Source organism: Vulpes vulpes, chromosome 13 (assembly GCF_048418805.1).
Source record: "Vulpes vulpes isolate BD-2025 chromosome 13, VulVul3, whole genome shotgun sequence".
Classification (NCBI taxonomy): Eukaryota; Metazoa; Chordata; class Mammalia; order Carnivora; family Canidae; genus Vulpes; species Vulpes vulpes.
Window position 1 is genome coordinate 159,409,401 of NC_132792.1, and position 20,811 is coordinate 159,430,211.

Genomic DNA, 20,811 nt, shown 5'->3' on the forward strand with positions numbered 1-20,811 from the left:
TTAACATGAAGGCAGGATCCTCCACCAGCAAAGACTGTGACTCCCTGAGATCTCAGATGATGGTTAGCATTTGTTAGCAGTAAAGTATTTTTTAACTAAAGTGTATACATTGTTGTTTGGACATAATGCTATTGCACACGTAACAGACCACCGCAAAGTATAAGCATAACTTTTATGTGTACCAGGAAACCAAAAAACTTATATTTGTGATCACTGTATTGTGATACGCACTTTATCACGGTGGTCTGGAACCAGACCCTCAGTATCTCTGAGGTATGCCTATACTTTAGAAGGGTAGTTTTTATAATATGGGAGTTAGGTTTCAATAAAGGTATCTATTTTAAAGATTTATTTGTTTATTAGAGTATGTGTACATGCACAGGGTGGAGGAAGGAGCAGAGGGAGAGGAAGAGAAAGAATGTTAAGCAGACTCCCTGCTGAGCACAGAGCTTGATCTCAGGACCCTGGGGTCATGACCTGAGCCAAAATCAGGAGTTGGACACTGAACCAGCTGAGCTACTCAGCTGCTCCTTCAATAAAGATTTTCTTTTTTTTTTTTTTTTTTAGAATTTGTTACCTTTACTTTTAATGTAATTTAATTATAAGTTTATAAAATTTATTTATTGCTTCATTGAAGTATAGTTGCCATATAATGTTAAATTAGTTACAGTCTCACCTCTGGTAACCACAGATTTATTTTCTGTATTTATAGGTCTGTTTCTGCTTTGTTTTTTAATTTTTTATTATTTTTAATTTTTTTATAGATCTGCCTTATCCTTTTACTTTTAAAAATTTTATTTCAATTCAGGGTCCCTGGGTAGCTCAGTGTCTGAGCGTCTGCCTTCGGCCCAGGGCGTAACCCTGGGGTCCTGGGATCGAGTCCCACATCCGGCTCCCTGCATGGCACCTGCTTCTCCCTCTGCCTGTGTCTCTGCCCCTTTCTCTGTGTCTCTCATGAATAAATGGATAAAATCTTAAAAAAAAAAAATCCCTAAGGGAGCCATTGAAGTGCAGAAGAGTCTGATATAACCTGCGTTTATAAAAATATGTATTTTTATATAACATTTATTATATGTGTGTATAATATATATTATATAATATATATATATTATACACACACACACACATACTCCATGCCCAGTGTGGAGCCCAGTATGGGGCTTAAATTCATGACTTTGAGATCAAGACCTGAGCTGAGATCAAGAGTTGGAGGCTATGGGGCACCTGGATGGCTCAGTCATTCTCTCTCCCTCTAAAAAAAAAATAATAATAATAAATAATAAATAAAAGTTGGCCACTTAACAGATGCCCCAATCTGTGTTATATTTTGCAAAAATCACCATGCAGAGAATTGATGGGAGTGGTCAGCAAAAGTATGTTTGTCAAGGCAGGAGACAAGAAGATCTGTTAGGCTGTCACAGTAGTCCAAGCTAGGAGGACAAGACCACGAACTCAGTCGGGATGCAATGGCAAGGAGACGGGAGAGAAAGCTGTGACTTGGCATTAAGGAGGTGGAGGATCGGGGATCCCTGGGTGGCTCAGCGGTTTAGCGCCTGCCTTCAGCCTGGGCCTGATCCCCGAGTCCCAGGATCAAGTCCCGCGTCGGGCTCCCTGCATGGAGCCTGCTTCTCCCTCAGCCTGTCTCTGCCTCTCTCTCTCTCTGTGTTTCTCATGAATAAATAAGGAAAATATTAAAAAAAAAAAAAAAAAAAAAAAAAAAGGAGGCAGAGGATGATAAGCTGATGAAGCACAATTAAAAGGAGCAGCCAGAGAGATGAAAGGTAAACCAGGAAATAGCATAGGAGTACATGAAAAATCAGTTTCCAGGTAAAAGCTGAAGGTAACAGTTTTAAATGCTACAGAGGTTAAGCAGGAGAGCTGAGGCTGAAGAAAGGGACTTTACTATTATTTTTTAACTATTTATTTATTTGAGAGAGAGAGAGGGAGCACAAGCAGGGGGAGGGGCAGAGGGAGAGGGAGAGCAGAGTCCACTGAGCAGGGAGCCCGACGTGGGGCTCCATCCCAGGACCCTGGGATCATGACTTGAGCCAAGGGTACACGCTTAACCACCTGAGCCACCCAGGTGCCCCAGAAAGGGACTTTATAAATAGCCACAAATGTACCCTTTTCTTCCCTGACTTTCCCAAAATAAGTTAAGTGCCCTTCTTTTGTGTTAACTATGATAGCTCTTACTTTGTTTTTACTTGATTAATTCTCTGTTTTCCCCTCTTAGAATGTGGGACCAGGATGGACTATAATTTTTTTAGTTTGGTTTGCTTTATTGTGGTAAAATATACATAACATGCAGTTTGCCATTCTAACCATTAAGTGTACAGTTCAGTGGCATTAAGGACATTCACGTTATTTTTGCAACTATTAGCACCATCCATCTCCAGTACATTTTTTTTTGATCTTCCCAAAGTGAAACTCTGTACATATTCAGCAATAATTCCCCCTCCCCACAGCTTCTGGCAACCACCATTTTACTTCTTATTTCTATGAATTTGACTAATCTAAGTACTTGACACAGGTGGAATCATACAGCGTTTGTCCTTTGGTGACTGGCTTATTTCACTTAAAATAATATCTTCAAGGTTTGTCCGTGTGGCATGTGTCAGAATGTCATTCCTTTTTAGGGCTGCATAATATTCCCTTCTTCGTGTATTCCGCTGTATGGTGAGACCATAGTTTGCTGATTGATTCACCTGCTGATGGACACCTTTTGTCTATTGTGAATAATATTGCTGTGAGCATGGGTGTTCGAACGATCTCTTTTGATTCTCTGCTTTTAGTTCTTTTGGGTAAATACTCAGAAGTGGAATTTGCTGGATCACGTTTCTGTCTTAATTACTTAACATTCCATTATACTCATCTGTTTCCTTATGTCTTTTCCATTAGGTTAAAACGTTCTTGAGTGCAGCAATTATTTATTTGTCTTTGTAGTTCCAGTGCTTAAAGACACTTAGTAATTTATTAAGAGAATGAGTGAATAAATTTATGAATAGTTAAAACAAGTCATCGTATGTGCTTAACTACCTCCAGCTTCAGAACTTTCTTCTCCTGAGGGCTTGAGCACATAAATGCTCGAGTTAGAGTCCGCCTACTCCAGCCCTAACTCTTACCCCTTTCTTCTGCAGACGACTCCCACTTGCTTTTCTTCCATACTGCTGCTCCCAAGAGCCTGAGGGAAATATCAATTGTTGGAATGTCTCTGTGTGACTTTCCTAGAGTTACTTAGGAAATCATCTTAGAGGGACGCCCGGGTGGCTCAGTGGTTGGGCGCCGGCCTCTGGCTCAGGTCGTGATCCTGGGATCTGGGATCGAGTCCCATGTCAGGTTCCCTGCATGGAGCCTGCTTCTCCCTCTGCCTGTGTCTCTACCTCTCTCTCTCTCTCTGTGTCTGTCATGAATAAATAAATAAAATCTTAAAAAAAAAAAAAAAAGGAAATCATCTTAGAGTAAAGCTAGTTTAGTGGTGTCATTCTTGTTGGTTGGTTGGTTGGTTGGTTGGTTTTTGTTGTTGCTGTTCTAGCCTGCCTCTGAATTTTCACCTTTTTTGAGCCTGGTTTTCCTTTTCCAAGTAAAATCAAGTTTTTCTTATTATCCACTATTCAGAGAATCTCTCTTGGTAACCATTTGCTCTTGGGGAGTATGGAGCTTTCATATAAAGGTATTGAGAACTAAGGGTATGAGAGAAATAAGTCTACAACAGGCAGTCCTCAGGGATGCCCTATTTTCTGGAACTCAAATTGGAAAAGCTGAAGCATTACATCTGAAATGTACCTGGACTCAGGCTGGGACTCTGCACACTGAGGTGTTTATTTTAAGCATATCTTTCTTGAAATGGCCTCATACATTTTGGGAGCTTCATTTGGAATTTGATACTATTAGACGTTGAAGGCATTCTCCCTGCCCATTTATCAAGGGTTATTCAACAGTTAGGGTGAAACTTCCTTGACCTTTTGTCATTTTCCCAGGGTGTGACGCTAACGGACCTTCAAGAAGCAGAAAGGACTTTCAGCCGGTCGAGAGCAGAACGGCAAGCTCAGGAGCAGCCTGGCCAGAAGCCCACAGGCACCGAAGGGCTTGAGGGCAGCTCGGAGAAGCATGAGCCCCCAGCAGTCCCAGCAAAGGAAGCTGGTGAAGGCCGTCAGCCCTGGAGCGGGAGTCTGGACGAAGAGGTGAGTCACTTCTGCTGGCACATACTGTGCTAAAAACAGGGTCGTGGCCGTGGGGAATGCCTCCTCATGGATAATTGAGGCACAGCGCTACGTAGCCGTGGACAGCCAGCGCAGAGAGAGCTCTGTTAACCTCTGCCTGTAGTTGGCAAGCCTGTGTGACTGAAAGAACTCAGAGGATATCTGTCCTTCAGTCATCGTTTTGTGCTTGGAGTTATTTGATGCTTATGTCTTATCCCGTTGAGGTGTTGACATGTAACATGGAATTGACATCTGACTTTTATTAATTTTAGACTATGCACATGATGATTTGATGTATGTACATACTGTGAAATGATAACCACAAGCTCCATTAACTAAATGTATTCTTTAACTAAAGATATCTTTCCATTTTAAAGAGAGAGGTTATAGTACAGTAAAAACACAAATAGAAATGTGAGGATTTATTGAGTGTCTATTTTATACCAGGGCTTATTTCAACTATTTCATATGCATTAATCCATTTAATCCTCAAAACTCCCCTCTGGGGTCAATATTATTATTCATATTGTAAATGTGAAGAAATCAGGTCACAGAGAGGTTAAGTAACTTGCCCGGCATTTCACACAGATGACAAGTGGTTAAGCAGGAACTTGCACATAGGCAGTCGGGCTCCCAGAGCACTCTCTCCACCGTGATTATATTGTTCTCTAAATCCCTACAAACCTAAGAGTTTACAAAGCAGCACCCCTTAATCCCCCTGCCACAAGATGTCACTATTTTTAACCTCCGTTCCCTTAAGTGGAGTTGGTAGTTAAAGGTATACGGTAATATTTAGGGTAAACATAACTCCTAGTTTACCTAAGATGGTTCAAATTACACCTGTTGAATGGTTACCAATAATTACAATAATTATCTTCGCTCTCAGAAGTGTGTCAATTGGGATGATAAATTTTCCCATCACCATAGTCAGAGGTGAAAGGAATCTCCTTGCTCCAGTTCTGAATGGCTAGGCTACATAAACTGAGGTTGCTTTGTTTATTTGTTCTGTCAGCTACTGTTTATCGATTACTTACTACTCGCTACTGTCCTAAGCACCTGATGTACATTACCTTGTATAATCCTCAAAACCCTCTCTGAGGAGGATATTATCCCTATTTTACATAAGAGAAAACTGAGGCTCAGAGAAGTTAAGTAACTTATTCAAGGCCACACAGCTAGTAAATGCTGAAGCTAGAATTGGAACCAAGTTCTTTATGATTCTAGAGTTTACTATATTTTATTGCTTGTCTTTATAAACAAAAAGTATACAATCTCTACATGTAGTAAGAATTTCTCTATCTGCATCTTCAATAAACCAAGTTAAGGCTTATTGTCATACTCTATCTTGCTCCTTGGGGAGAAAATTCAAGGTGGAAATTGGCAATGTTTTTAATGTTCCAATAAGCCTGGTTATGGCAGGTTGGTAGAGTTTTCAGGAATTGGTAGAATGTTCATATTTGGTCTCTGTTTTCAGATAATTCTGTATTATTTCTTCATATTCCCAGGCTTTTTATTTTTCTATATAAACCTTCCCTTTCATTGTTACCTCTTAAAAAGGCCATCATCCTTCTTATTTTCATTCTAGAATCAAAGGGATTTTTATTAACAAGGTTCGTGTTTCCTGGGCTACTACTATCAGCGTGATGGTGTTATCAGAATAGGAATCCAGAAATTATTTCCTTTCTGGCTAATTAACTAATTTTAGTTCAGCTCAGTAGCTATCTATTGTGCATCTGCTATTAAGAAGCCTCTTGGTATATTAAAAAAAAAAAAGCCCATATTTAATAAGCCTGCCATCCTTATCCGTTGGTTGGACTTGACCTCTACCATCTTATCCTGTGGATTATTTCCAGCCTGTCTATCGTCGCCTGAGGTATACAGCTCAGCCAGACAAACCCACAACACCGGTGTCTCCTTCTGCCTCAAGACCCTCTCTCTACACCAGTTCCCATCTGCTACGGACAAGCAGATCTTCAGTCCCTGACTCTGAGAGCACAGAGACCACCCCAAACACTGCAGTTGCAAAGGAAATGGACAAAAATGGTGTGTAGAGCTTCAGAATATACGGCCTCCCCCCTTAGTGGACATGCCCCCCAGTCCCTGAGATCACACTTTGTTTTATCTCTGACCAGAGAGTGAAGAAGCAGACGTGGATGATCAGTCCTCTAATAGACTGTCCATCCGTGAGAGGAGGCGGCCCAAGGAGCGACGACGAGGCACGGGCATCAATTTCTGGACAAAAGATGTAAGTGAATTGGTCTGTGCTGGGACATGTCACATCACTCATGAATGCCATCCTTTTTGTTCCTATGGATGCTGTCCTTTTTGTTGAGTCCAAAAAAAGAGAAAGGGCTCCATGTGGTCCCATGAATCTTGCAGATTATCAAGAACTACTACCAAGGAAGGAGAAGAAGAAGGACTCACCTAGGGTGGGGCTCCTTTGGTATATTCTTGGCTGGATGCCTCATGCCTAGAACAGTGCCAGGCATGTAGTAGGCACTCAGGAGATAAGTGGTGAAGAATGAATCAAAAGGCCAGAAATCTACAACAACCATATAAACAAATACAACAAGTGAATAAGCTTGTCAAATATCAGCAATTCTCCCTAATATTCTCAGAAAGTCATGCGGTTGGTTAGTCAACAGTATTATCACATGTAATAAGAAATTCTAACAAAATATTTTAGGAACATTACAAGAATTTCAAGTAATGTAAAATCTGTTAGTAACACAAGTTCATCTGACTCAGTTTTACTCTTTTAAAGGAAAAAAATATATATAGAACAGATAAACTATGACTTTAAAATAAAGACAGCTATACCAGTGCTTACTAACTGCAAGCACACATTCAGTACTTTAAATCACCCTCTTGTTCTTTACCTATCTCCCTCAACTTTGTTATTGGCATTTTATTTTTTTTTTTAATTTTTAAAAAGATTTTATTTATTTATTTATTTGCGAGAGAGAGAGAGAGAGAGAGAGAGAGAGAGAGAAAGAGGAGAGAGAGAGAGAGAGTGTACAAGCAGGGGGTTAGAGCAGAGGGAGAAGCAGACTCTCCATTGAGCAGAGAGCCTGAAGCAGGACTCAATCCCAGGGCCCTGGGATCATGACCTGAGCCGAAGGCAGATGCTTAACCAACTGAGCCACCAAGGTGCCCTCATTGCCCTCAGTGCCCTCAATTTTGGCATTTTAAAAGTCAAGTGACCAAGAATCAGGAGGTCCCTGGCTACCAGTGACTTTATTTGAAAATTAGATGAACCTTTCAGTGAGACAGAAATGAAACAGTAATAGTCATCTATTAGAAAATATTTTTAAGGGGATCTCTGAGTGGCTCAGTGGTTTAGCGCCTGCCTTTGGCCCAGGACGCGATCCTGGAGTCCCAGGATCGAGTCCCGCATCGGGCTCCCGGCATGGAGCCTGCTTCTCCCTCTGCCTGGGTCTCTGCCTCTCTCTCTCTCTCTCTCTCTCTCTGTCTATCATAAAATAAATAAATAAATAAATCTTTAAAAAATAAATTTAAAAAACTATTTTTAAGATAAAAGTATCTCATTTTTATAGGACCAAATAGACTGATAACTATTGATAGAGTTGAAATAAAGCCGGTCCTTTCTAAAGATACTTCTTTCCTGCCATGTTTATTTGACACTTTTGATGACAGGCGATGTTCCGGAGCTGTCTGCCTATGGTGGCTGTTAAAAGCAGCAGTAACAGAGCATCACTTGGCAGTCAGTTCTCACTGCCCGCGTTTGAAATGCCAGGATGCATAATTGATGGGAGCTGACCTTGTTGCTTTCAAGGATGTCTGTGACCATGGTCCTCTTGTTTTTCTCCCTCCTTCCTTTCAGGAAGATGAAACTGACGTCTCTGAAGAAGTAAAAGAAGCACTGGTAAGTGGCAAGCCAGTGAGGCATGTCCCTTTTGCTTCAACCTTTCTCATGTGCATACAATTTTAATAGAAAAGAGCAGGTCCTATGCAGATTTGAAAAGAGGAAGGGTTTGAAGATAGACGTTGCTTCAAGAAATGTGGCAGGTGTTAGTTGATGGTACATTGTCTCAGATGCCATAACAATACCCATGCTCTTAAGCAAGTGTCCTGCACTTCTCTATGCCTTCTGCTGATCCCTGACACAGTTCTAGCATCTGCCTGTCTGCTTTTCTCTCTTGTATGTCATTCAGTTGTACAAAGTACTTTGAAATCTTTGGAAGAAAAGTGAAGAGTGATACTATTGTTTCTATGATCTGTACTTATATACAGAAAGGGACATAAATGTGAAGCATGTAAACATCACACAATCCAAAAGTCACTTATATTTGACTTTGAAATAAGGTTAAACTCTTGACTCTTCTACAACTCAGGCCTGGCATCCAACTTTTCTCTGTAGCAGATAACCTGGGCCCATCTTTCCTGATATTCCGGGTTCCTGAAAGCCCCTCAAACATGACAGAAAGTTGGTGATTTCCTTATCAGTACTATTTTTCAGGAAGGAAGGAAGGAATTTCGTTGTGACTAAATGAATTAAAACTACATATGCATTTCTATTGGAGATTATGTAACATGATGCCCTTTTTATATCCTGTAGTTAGTTGAAAGTATGTTCTCAGAATATATTTGAGGGGCTTCTGGGTGGCTCAGTTGGTTAATAGTCCAACTCTTTTTTTTTTTTTTTTTTTTTTTTAAGAGGTTAGGGAGGAGTGGAAGGGAAGGGAGAGAGAATCTTAAGCGGGCTTCATACCCAGTGTGGTCTACTTAAAAAAAAAAAAAGTATATTTGATACACCATACTGACAATCAACAACTCATTCTTAGCAGAGGAAACAGAAATAATACTATATTATGTCATTGACCTGCCTATATTTTAATCAAGATCCATAGCGATCAGTAGCAGCCCCGCGGAAGGCAATACCCTGATGATTAGTGCTGACATAGGTGTGAAGTCCCCACCCTTAGCTGAAACTAGGCCACTCACAAAGATGAGCCATGTCAGGTGGAAATACCACAAAGAGGTTCATGCACACGCAGAAATAACAGCAACTCTTCAGTTCTTCCACTGAAAGGCCGGGAAAGCCTTTTGGAGATGTAAAGAGTGGATGTAGGAAAGTTGCTTCGGGGAATGATGAGATACCTAAAGAGAGAATCTGAATAATAGATTACAGAGAACTGAAATGGACTCTAATCCTTAGAGGTTATAGGAGCCATTGAAATCCAAAAAGGGAATGACAACAAGGATGGTGTGGTTGTGACAAAATGTCTTTTGTCAGTGAACATCTGTGTCTCTACCTTTCCAAACCCCTTGGCATGGGAAAATCCTAACATACGGCACCAGGGAAGGAAAGCCAAGGCGTTCCTGAATCAGTCCTTCCCAGAGTATTTCATCTTAGGACCACTGAATTAAAATTATAGAAAAGACTTTCTGTTTGGTGAGGAGGAGCAGAAACTGTTGAGGTTTGATGAGAAAGTGCTTTGTCAAACTGAAAAACACTTCGCTCACCCAGTTCCTGGAGGCATCTGTTAGTGTCTGCCGTGTGTCAAGCAGACTCCAGTGTGAATCTTGAGAAGAATGCACAGTCTGTTATCTCTTGAAGGTAATTTTGAATGTATGCAGGCAAACCAGAATTGGTACAAGGATATCCCAGGTGCCATTCTCCAGCCCTACCACCACGTAGAAGGAAAGACTGGTGACAAGTCAGCACAGGGCGAGGAATCCTTTAAAGGCCTTGTGTTTGCTTGATTCATCACCCCAGTGTATTGCAGTGAGCCACTTATCTGGCCTTCGCCATCTCCTCCACTGCAGGCTACGTGAGAGGAGCTAGGCCAGCCCAGGTGAGCAACCAGCCCAGCCACGGCCTCGGCCTCGTATGGCTTTTGTTAGGTAGGATTACAGCCTTAGCATTACTTAACTGAAGAGGGAAAGAAAAAACAACAACACTTACCTGTTTTTCTCCCAAGTACCCTCTTCTAACACCAGCAGGCATGATGCCATGATCATCATATGGACCCGCAGAGCAACATGCTGGGCCATGCATAGCCTAGTGTAAGCTGCAGTTCTACTTGAAGACAGTCAGTCGTCTCTTAGAACCTGGCTTTCTCCCCACCCCACCCCCAAATGGCCTTCCATCAGGCACAGAATTGCACCAGCCAAGGGAGGGGCGCTCTGTTGAATTAGCACTGCCAGCTAATCAGCGTGGATACCGCTGAGAAGCCAAGACAATTCACTTTCCTTGGTTTTTGATTTAGTAAGACTATATATGCTGTTGACGTCCTGACAGCTCCCTTCTCTTTCTTAGCCTGTTCCTAAAGAATGGTGGTGGCATTTTTAAAGTTAACTCTTCCCAAGACTCTGGCATATTTTGTATTTATATCTATGACTTACAATCAACAAACTTCACAGATCTTAAGTGTACTATTTGGTGAGTTTTGACAATTGTATACACCAGGGAAAACAATACTCACATCAAGATATAGAACTTCTCCATCACCTAGAAAAGTTCCTTCATGCCCCCGGCCCTGTCCTAAGAGGCAACCATTCTTCTGATTTCTGTCACCATGCGATTAATATTGCCACTTCTTGAACTTCATTTATATGAATCATACAGTCATATTTCATTTTAAGAATAGAAAGGAGGGATCCCTGGGTGGCGCAGTGGTTTGGCGCTTGCCTTTGGCCCAGGGCGCGATCCTGGAGACCCGGGATCGAGTCCCACGTCGGGCTCCCGGTGCATGGAGCCTGTTTCTCCCTCTGCCTATGTCTCTGCCTCTCTCTCTGTCTCTCTGTGACTATCATAAATAAATAAAAATTAAAAAAAAAAAAAAAGAATAGAAAGGAAATTTCAGGGCTGCCCAGGTGGCGCAGCGGTTTAGCGCCGCCTGCAGCCCAGGGCATGATCCTGGAGCCTCGGGATTGAGTCCCACATCAGGCTCCCTGCATGGAGCCTGCTTCTCCCTCTGCCTGTGTCTCTGCCTCTCTCTCTCTCCCTCTCTCCCTCTCTCCCTTCATCTCTCTCTCTCTCTCTCTCTCTCTGTCTGTCTCTCATGAATAAATAAATAAAATCTTTTAAAAATACTTTTAAAAAAAAGGAAACTTCAGTGGCTTTTATCTGTAACTTGTGTTTCATTTACAGTTAGCATTAAAATGACTCCAAATAAGTAGAGATTTTGTTTCCTCCTCTTAACGATTTCAAAAGAAGATTCTTTAACCTCTCACCCATGTATCAATAACAACAGCATGATTAAGAAGACCTCTTTCTTGTTCAACCTAAATCTCTATTGGTATCCTTGAAATGCAGTTCTTCTTTCTGTACCTGTGCTTGAAGAATGTCACCAGCATTTGTAGAAAAATACAATTTATTGCCAGGAAGGGCCCTGATGTTTGTTAACAATTATTTGATAGGAGAAAGACCAGTTGTACGTTTCTTTGTCCATGACACCAAGGAATGTTACTTAGAAGCCTGGGGACTTTGCTTAAGCCAAACATACTACGTGATTTTAGTCAGAACCCATCCCCATTGGTAAATCCATGAACAGGTGAGACTGGCAATGCATAATTTGATGTCTTAGCACCTCCTTGACAAGTGCATTCAAAGCATATGTTAATTATCCACATTAGGTATGTAATAGATACTTTCCAGAAGTCTTAATATATCATTTGTCTTGCTAAGTGAAAAAGAAACTATATCTAGATCTTAACGTAAGGAAGACGGGTATTCCAGTCATACCTGAAAAACCTTTATATTCAGGAGCATGTTTGTTTTCTTCAGTAGAGGTAATTGTAGAGTTAACTTCTTTACAGTGTTTGTTCTGAAGGCACAGTCATAGGTACACTGCAGAAAGTGATGGCCATTTGGCTTCTTTCCATCTCTTTTTCCCTACGTCTTTGGCCTCCCTTTCTTTTGCTTAACATTGATTTTTATCTACTGCATCGTTGCTGCTTTCCCCCATTTACTCCTCTGGAGCAGATCGTTTCCTTTGCCAATTCTGTTGTAAAATTAAGTTCATCACTAGAGGGCACAGGCGGTCAATAGAAAAGATGCTGGTGAACAAGAATAATGCCCTAAAGAAGTTGAACAGAAGACAGATTCTTTTGTTTTAAAGGAAGTTTTAAAGAGCTTTTATTTATTTATTCATGATTATACACACACAGAGAGAGGCAGAGACCCAGGCAGAGGGAGAAGCAGGCTCCAGGCAGGGAGCCCGGTGCAGGATTTGATCCCAGGTCATGACCTGAGCCAAAGGCAGACGCTCAACCACTGAGCCGCCCAGGCACCCTGTTTTAAAGGGATTGTTAAAGAACCCAGTTTAGTGTAGTAAAGTTACTTGCTTCCCAACTTTTGAGAATTTAGAGATAACTTGGGTTAGGGACCTCAATTGACAGTTAAGAAAATTGAGGCCCAAAGAAGTTAAGAAGTATTCAGGGACATGAGAGCTCTGCTAGTTGAATACCCATCCTGTACCCTGCATCAGGCACCTTTTTATTTGATTTTAGTGAAACAGATCTGAAATCAGGGCTTATATCCAGCAGTATTCCCTGTTTATCCATTTGGTTTTTTACTCAACAGATTAAATGTTCAAATTGGCTTGCCAGGAGCATCTCACTTCCTTAGTGAAGTAATGTCTTCTTGATTTTATTTTTTTTATTCATGAGACAGAGAGAGAGAGAGAGACAGGCAGAGGGAGAAGCAGGCTCCATGCAGGGAGCCCGATGTGGGACTCGATCCCAGGACCCCGGGATCACACCCTGAGCTGAAGGCAGACACTCAACCACTGAACCACCCAGATGCCCCAGGAATGTCTTCTTGAAAGACAACTAAAAAGCCTACTCTGAGTGTTAAGATTCACTCAGTGGGTAGAATGTCAGCATTCTTCTGTGGTCTTTGATGTAGGTAGGCACTTACATATTACAGGAAGTAAGAATTTCCATACAAAACACTTCCCTTGGGATCCCTGGGTGGCGCAGTGGTTTGGTGCCTGCCTTTGGCCCAGGGCGCGATCCTGGAGACCCGGGATCGAATCCCACCTCGGGCTCCCTGCCGGGCACCTGCTTCTCCCTCTGCCTGTGTCTCTGCCTCTTTTTCTCTGTGTCTCTCATGAATAAATAAATAAAATCTTAAAAAAAAAAAAAAAAGCTCTGCTCTTATGGAATTTACATTCTAGTGGAAGATATAGACAAAAAATAAATGTATGAAGTAAATAGTATGTGAAAAGGTGGTGTTTTTGGAAAGCCCATAAATAGTAGGATAGGAAAGAATCAGAAATGCTTGAGTGGGATAAGAAGTTGACATAGTCAGGATAGACCTTGCTGAGAACACATCATTTGAGCCTAGACTTAAAGGAGGTAAGATGGGGGGCTATGTGGACATATGGGAATAGAGAGTTTAGGCAGTGGGAACAGCGCTTGCAGAGATTTGAGGTGGAAGTGTGCCTGACGTACCTGAGGACGGTGAAAAGACCAACGTGCTAGAGCAGAATGAGCTGAAGAGCCCAATGGCATAGACTGGTAAGTCCTCTTAGGGGCTCTAGCTTTTGATCTGAATAGCCATTGTAGAGTTTGGAGCAGAAGAGTGAGGTGATTATACTTACAAGAAATTACTCTGCCTGCTATTTTGAGGATGGGTTCCCGTGGGGTTTGGGTGGAAGCAGGGACATCAGTTAGGAGGCAGTGATAATTATCCAGGGAATAACTGATGGTGGTTTGGACCAAAGTGATAGTGGGTAGTAAAGATACTGAGAAGTTTTCAGATTCTGGTTCTGATTCTGATTCTATAGTTTGAAATTGGAACCAGTAAAATTTGCTGCTGGATTGGATATAGGGTGAAAAGGTTAATGGGGGTGGGGAAGTATAGTGATCAAGGTTGACACTGAAGCTTTTTTAGCTAAGGCAACTGAAAATACGGAGTTTTTGTTAACTGAGATGGAGAAGACTGTGGAAGGAATGGATTTACAGGGGGGAAGAGCAGGCATGTAGTTTTGATTTTAGGACTGTTAAATTTAATATGTCTGATTGGCATCCATGAGGGAATGTTAAGAGAAGACTTAGCAGTAGGAGCCTGAAGTTCAGGTGACAGGTCCAGACTGGACATACGAACTTGAATGTCAGCAAATGTACAGATTGTGTTTAGAACCATGAGATAGAATGGGATCACCAAGAGGATGAAAGTGGACAGAGAAGAAATCCAAAGACAGAGCCCTGGGGTTCTCTAAAATTCAAAATGAGAAGGGGAAGTGGGGAAGAACCACAAAGGAAGCTGATGAATCCCAGCACTTAGCTCTGAGAATGTGAATATGACTGTTTTTGGCCAAATCAGAAGAATTCTATTGATTAACCATATTTGCAGGTGATCTTTTATGTTGACTCCGCTTTTGGTCGCTTTTGGTCCCCTTTGCTTTGCCTAATCTCCTTCAGCCTTATGACATCTCTGAATAAGTAGCGCTTCCTTTCCACTTGAGAATAAGAGGCTTTCTTTGGAAAACTTATTTGAGTGCTATCGTATACTGAACTCTGAGTTAGCTCTGTGATGGCTAGAATGGCTGTTACAGACTGAATCTTGGAACTTCTTATTTTAAAGATAACAACTAAGCCCAGAGATAGTAAGTAACTTGCCAGGACCACATAGCTGGGTTCCTCGTCCATGGCTATTGTACTACCTTCAGGTGAATCTTTGTGTCTGTTATCTGTCTTGTGTGGTGTACTGTGGTGACAGGCAGTATCGCATAGTACTTAAGAGTGCAGCCCAGGAGCTAGAGGGACTCCCTGGGCCACTTAACTACTTTGGGTAAATTGAAACTGAGGAAACTTCAGTAGGGATAATCATGGTAGCTACCTCTTAAAGTCATAAAGTGAAAATAAATACATTTAAATAGTTAGAGATGATTGAGATTCATTCATGCTGTCTTCCAAATCTATAGGTTCCTTTTCTTTTTTTTAAGATTTTATTTATTTATTCATGAGAGAGACACACACAGAGAGAGAGAGAGAGAGAGGCAGAGGGAGAAGCAGGCTCCATGTAGGGAGCCCGACATGGGACTCGATCCCAGGACCCCGGGGTCACATCCGGAGCCGAAAGCAGACATTCAACCACTGAGCCACCCAGGCGTCCCGATCTGTAGGTTCCTAAATCTGCATGGGTCTAAGGCTTTTAGAATACATTCCTTGACCTTAGAATCATGTGATCTTTTTTCCTTTTTTTTTTTTTTAACTTAAATTCAATTTGCCAATATACAGTGTAACACCCAGTGAGAATCATGTGATCTTGAAGTTCTTTATTAATTTATCCATAAATAATGGATTCTTCGGAGAGTCAGAGAAGTAGCCCAGGCTCCTCTGTAATTCCAGTATAATGTCTATGTTCTGAAAATGTGCCTGATGAATTTTGAGATATGTTTTATATATTTTTAAAATATTTTATTAATTTTTAAAAAGAGGTTGTATTTATTTATTCATGAGAGACACAGAGAGAGGCAGAGACGTGACATGGGCAGAAGGAGAAGCAGGCTCCCTGTGGGGAGCCTGATGTGGGACCGGATCCCAGGACCCCAGGGTCATGCCCTGAGCTGAGGGCAGGCGCTCAACCGCGGAGCCACCCAGGTGACCGAGAAGTAAGTTTTAAAAGGGGTTGCAGAAGTAGGAGAAATGAGTAATGAATAGAAAGGGAAGAAACGAGAACTAAACATTCTCAGTTTTGCTGGGAACTCTGTGAGCACCCGATCAAATCAAGCCCCTGCAAATTTCTCTGTCAATCAAGCAGACTTTCATTTCTCTGCCTCAGTTACCCCTCCCGTTTATCTTTCTCTGCCAGCAGTTCCAGTTTTGTAGATCTTTACTCCCCCCCCCCCACACACACACACGTACATGCTATCTGTCTTTGAAGAAAATAGCCGCTTTGCTATTGCTCTGTTTTTTTCACAGCTTTGCTTCTGGCTATTTGCTGGATCTTGTCCCCTCTCTCAGGCCATATTTTTTTCATCTTGTTACTTAATCTTGTGAAGCCCCTTAATCTGCTGGAAACATCCAGTGAATTTCTGTCCACTCTCCACCACTGGGCAATATCTTTGCCATTCTCCTTTTAGGTAAAAAACTAGGACTGTTTTGCTTTCCCCTCTCTGGGGCTTGATTACCTAATATGGTAAGGTATGTCCCAGGCAAGACTTCACTGTTGAGATAGAACAACAGTTCGACTAAGTTTAAAGACACCGTAGGTGAGCTAAGGGAGCTATCAGGGTTAGTTACTTATGTAGTAAAGTAATATTTTTCACAGTGTACCGTATAACGACCACAACCTTGTGGGGTTTTGGTTTTTTTTAAAGCAAGCCTCTCTTCCTTTTTTAATCAAGATAAGAAAATATAGATTTTCCTCCCTCAGCCTCTTTATCTTTAGCCAGATCAAAAAAAAAAAAATGAAGAGAACAGGATAGTTTGTCCTCAAATTGAGAGTTTTGAGGCATCTGAGAAATTTGGTTATATAAAAATGCTTATAAGGGTATTAAAAATAGGATAGATTTAATAAGTGATGGCTGTTATAAACAGTCCTGTCGTAGCCAGCCTGTGGGAGTTGGCAGGCATTCACATGAAGACACGCAGGCTGTCCCGGGTCCGTACAATTGATGACAATGGGCAGCCCCAAGGAAGGAGATGGAGACTGAGACATGGCAGCCAACCAACTCTGTGTGTGGGAAGCTGCCTCCTATCCAGTGTGCTCTAAAGAATCTTCTCGAGTGGTTCACTCCCCGTTAGCCTGGAAGGATCTTTCCCTTCACTGTACATTTGCTCTTGCTTTGCGACTGTAGTTTCTTAAAATACTGCAGATGCTGTGATTTTCTATATATGGGTCATACAGTGCCTTGCTCTAGCCGAAGCTGTATAAACCAACAGAGTTTCTTTTGGCATCTTCCTTTTAAGGACTCTATTAATTTTAGGTCGTGCTGTTGCCAAGGAAATCTCAGTAATCAAAGCTCACATGTATTCCTTTGAGACCCTGTAATTTTTGGACCCACTGTCCCATTACATCAGTAAATTCTGCTCTAGTCAGAAATCTTTTCTTAAGATAGAATAAACTGACCTTCAAGGTATCTGTTTGGGCTTTTCTCAAATTTCTTATCCAAAGATGTGGAAGGTTTATTAACTAGTGAGGGTAGTACAGTTAACCCCTTGACCTTTTACTTTTCTTCCGATTTCTTTCTTCTGCTTCAGTTTGCCTTCAAGGTATTAGTTTGTGTTAGTGACCTGTGACCTCCTCTCTCTTCATTAGAGGGACACTGATGAGCTTGAAACTCTCCTGGAACTTTTTTTATGATTATAAAGGTAATATATTTCATTATAGAAAATATATATGAAGTATAGAAAAGTATAAAGCAGTGGTTCTCAAGAGCAGCAGGAACATTTCTAGAGGTTCTAAACAGTCATGGGGGGACTTTGAAGGGTCACAGTGATGGGGGATTTCCCATATAGCAGTTGTCCCTGCAGCTTGCCTGGTTTTTAACTATCTTCCTGGACAGTCATAGATGACAACCTCTGTTGTCTGAGTCCAAAACCAAACTTGATTTCATGTATAAACTCACATATTATGGCAGAATTCAACCACCGTGTAAACTGAGGAAAAACTGTAGTTTTAGTTCTACTCATTCCAGACAGCACTGACACTTGTATTGTATAACTGCATTGTTATAAAACACGTTCTGCAGATCTGCATCTGACTTCTGTTTTCATGGCGATCTGTGATGAGCCCAAGCCTCTGACTAGTTCATTATACCATCCAGTAGTATTGGCCCAGGACTTTATACATTGAAATACATAATTCATTATAAACTTCTTTTGTTTTCTTCATGATTTATTGTTGTTTTTTTAAATGATTTTAGCTGGGATGCCTGGTTGGCTCAGTGGTTGAGCGTCTGCCTTCGGCTCAGGGTGTGATCCGAGGGTCCTGGGATCCAGTCCCACATCGGGTTCCCCGCAGGGAGCCTGCTTCTCCCTCTGCCTGTGTCTCTTACGAATAAATAAATAAAATCTTTAAAAAATAATAGAATAAAATGATTTAAGCTAAGTTTTATATCTATGAGTTTCATTTCAGGATAGAAATGCTTGGGGAGGCAGCTGTTAGAAAATATTTGTTATAAAGGGATTCTGTGTGCTTATAAAGAACAAGAAAATACTGCCCAAAGTTATACGACTCAGAGGAAATTACTGTTTAATATTCTGGTGAATTTTCTGCTGGTATTTTCCCTAAGTTTTTTTTTTTTTTTTTTTTTTTACATATTCAAGACCAACTAATGACATTTTTAAGAAAAGGATCATTTCCAACCTAAGCATTCCTGGGACCCCTTCATTACCATGAGGACAATCTCATAACATTGTCTTCAAAGCACTTGGGTTCAACTCTTTTATCAAAGTAGTCAGTCCTGTGATGGCTTTGATTACAGAGAGCCTCCAGGAATAATTGTTCCTCTTTCGGTTGAAATCTAAGGGTTACCTTAGTTATGAAAGTATTCATTTCTTCTGTTGATAGCATGGCTAGAGAGCTTTAACCATGGCTTAGGCTTAGCTAATGTCAGAGTTCTAGCCCCATGATTGAGGTAAAAAGCTTAGTGTGGGATTTGCAGCTCTTTTTCAGCAAATGGAGTGTTTATAGATTTGCCCCAGCAGGAATGTTGCCCTCAAGGCACTAACAGATGTTACCTTTAAAGGTCTTACTCTGGTAGGACCTAAAAGGTAGGATAGTTGGAGAGAAAATGTAAAGATAAATGGTTACAATGTACCAGTCTTAATTTTCTGTATACCATCTCAGTTTTCGATGAAACAAGCTCAAAATCTGCAGCCATTTAGTAACATGCATTTCTTTATAGAAAACCCATAGTTTTATATACAGATATGATTTTTCAAGATATTTATTTATTTATTTTAAAGATTTTAATTTATTTATTCACGAGAGAGAGGCAGAGACACAAGCAGAGGGAGAAGCAGGCTCCCTGTTGGGAGCCTATATGTCCCGATTTTCCAAGATATTTAAATGATATTACAAGTGTGACTTAATAGTATGTGCTTTTGAAAATACTTGGCTTTTTCTAATGCTTTAAAAATGTTTTCTTACATGGGCAGCCCAGGTGGCTCAGTGGTTTAGCGCCGCCTTCAGCCCAGGGCCTGATCCTGGAGACCTGGGATCGAGTCCCACGTCGGGCTCCCTGCGTGGAGCCTGCTTCTCCCTCTGCCTGTGTCTCTGCCCCGCTCTGTGTCTCTCATGAATAAATGAATAAAATGTTTTTTTTTTAAATGCTGTGTTTCATGTTTGAAAGTTGCTAAGAGAACAAATCTTAAAAGTTCTCATGATAAAAAAGAATTATGTATGGTGAGAGATATTAACTAGACTTCTTGTGGTGTTTATTTTGCAGTATATACAAATATCTAATCATCATGTTGTACATCTGAAGCTAATATAATGTGTGTCATATATGCCTCAATTAAGAAAACATTGGCAAGTTAATAGCTCAAAGTAAAATTACTTAGATGTTGGGGAACTTTCAAAAGTGATACACCAAATGGATGAGTCACAGAGCTATCTCTGGTGACCGAATATTTGGTTTCTCATTTCTAGTATGACTGTTTGCTGGCTCTCGTGGCGGGTCAACACTGCCTTTGTGAAGTCCACGGGGAAGGCAGATGTCTATACCTATCCTCCAGCGATGTGTGTCGGAGGAGGGACAATAGGAGCAGGGCCAGCCTAGTTTTCATCTGTGGTACATGACACTCTCTAGATCAAGGCTTATTAGCAAACCTTTTACATAAAGGGCCTAATTGTAAATACTTTCCACCTTGTGGTCCATTTACTCCGTTTCTGCTACTCAACTCTGCTGTTATAGAGGGAAAGTAACCATAGATAATATGTTAATGAATGGAGTGGCTATGTTCCTTTTTTTTTTTTTTTTTTTTGAGTGGCTATGTTCCAATAAAACTTTACTTATAAAAGCAGGTTGGTGGGCTGGACTTGGTTTATAGCCCAGGCCTCAGTTTACCAGCCTCTGCTCTTAGTTGTAGATTCAGAAATGTTTGCTGATGTAAATGTGACTCCAAATGTCAGTTTGCTCTCATCTAAGTACTTTTCTGGTAATTCAGCATTTTTCCAATTCTTAGTGATTCTTTAGTATCATTGACACTTTATGGGGCAAGGGAAGTCATTCAGAGGGATACATGTTGTTTGTCCTCACGTGGAAAAGCATCACGCTGCAGGAAACAAGCTATAAAGATTCCTGAACAAAGGAGTAAAGGCCAGAGAGTTTCTCCCTTGTCATTTTAGATGTAGTTTCTCTATTCTTTCATTACCTTTTTCCTCCCTTAAACATTTTTTTTTAATCCTTTTAATGCAGTTGACACACAAAGTTACATTAGTTTAGATACAACATAATGATTCAACAAGTCTGTAGGTTATGCTTTGCTCACCACAAGTGTGGCTACCATCTGGTGGTTCATTACTCTTTGAGGAGAAAGTCTGAAATGTTTGATTCTCCTAATATGTCCCTATCTACTTTTTTTCATCTGATCCTATCCCTTCTTACCTCTCGAAGACCTGACTTTGAGGTTAGCTAAAATTACAGTTTGGGGATATATAATCACTTGACACTTGAGAAATTCTGCT

The 20,811-nt window shown here is 41.0% G+C and overlaps 1 protein-coding gene across 10 annotated transcripts in view; it reads left to right on the top strand.

Annotated features, from left to right (window-relative positions):
• The window catches only part of PPP1R12B (protein phosphatase 1 regulatory subunit 12B), a 204,882-nt gene that overhangs the window by 115,319 nt on the left and 68,752 nt on the right, over positions 1-20,811 (top strand). For all 10 annotated transcript variants that reach the window (XR_011996431.1, XM_026018025.2, XM_026018028.2 and 7 more), the window contains 4 exons: positions 3,978-4,181; positions 6,053-6,242; positions 6,332-6,444; positions 8,044-8,085. Coding sequence is in view for 9 of the 10 variants with exons in the window: in XM_026018025.2 (XP_025873810.1) it covers positions 3,978-4,181; positions 6,053-6,242; positions 6,332-6,444; positions 8,044-8,085 (549 nt within the window). In the remaining variant the exon portion in view is untranslated. The remainder of the gene's footprint in view (positions 1-3,977; positions 4,182-6,052; positions 6,243-6,331; positions 6,445-8,043; positions 8,086-20,811) is intronic.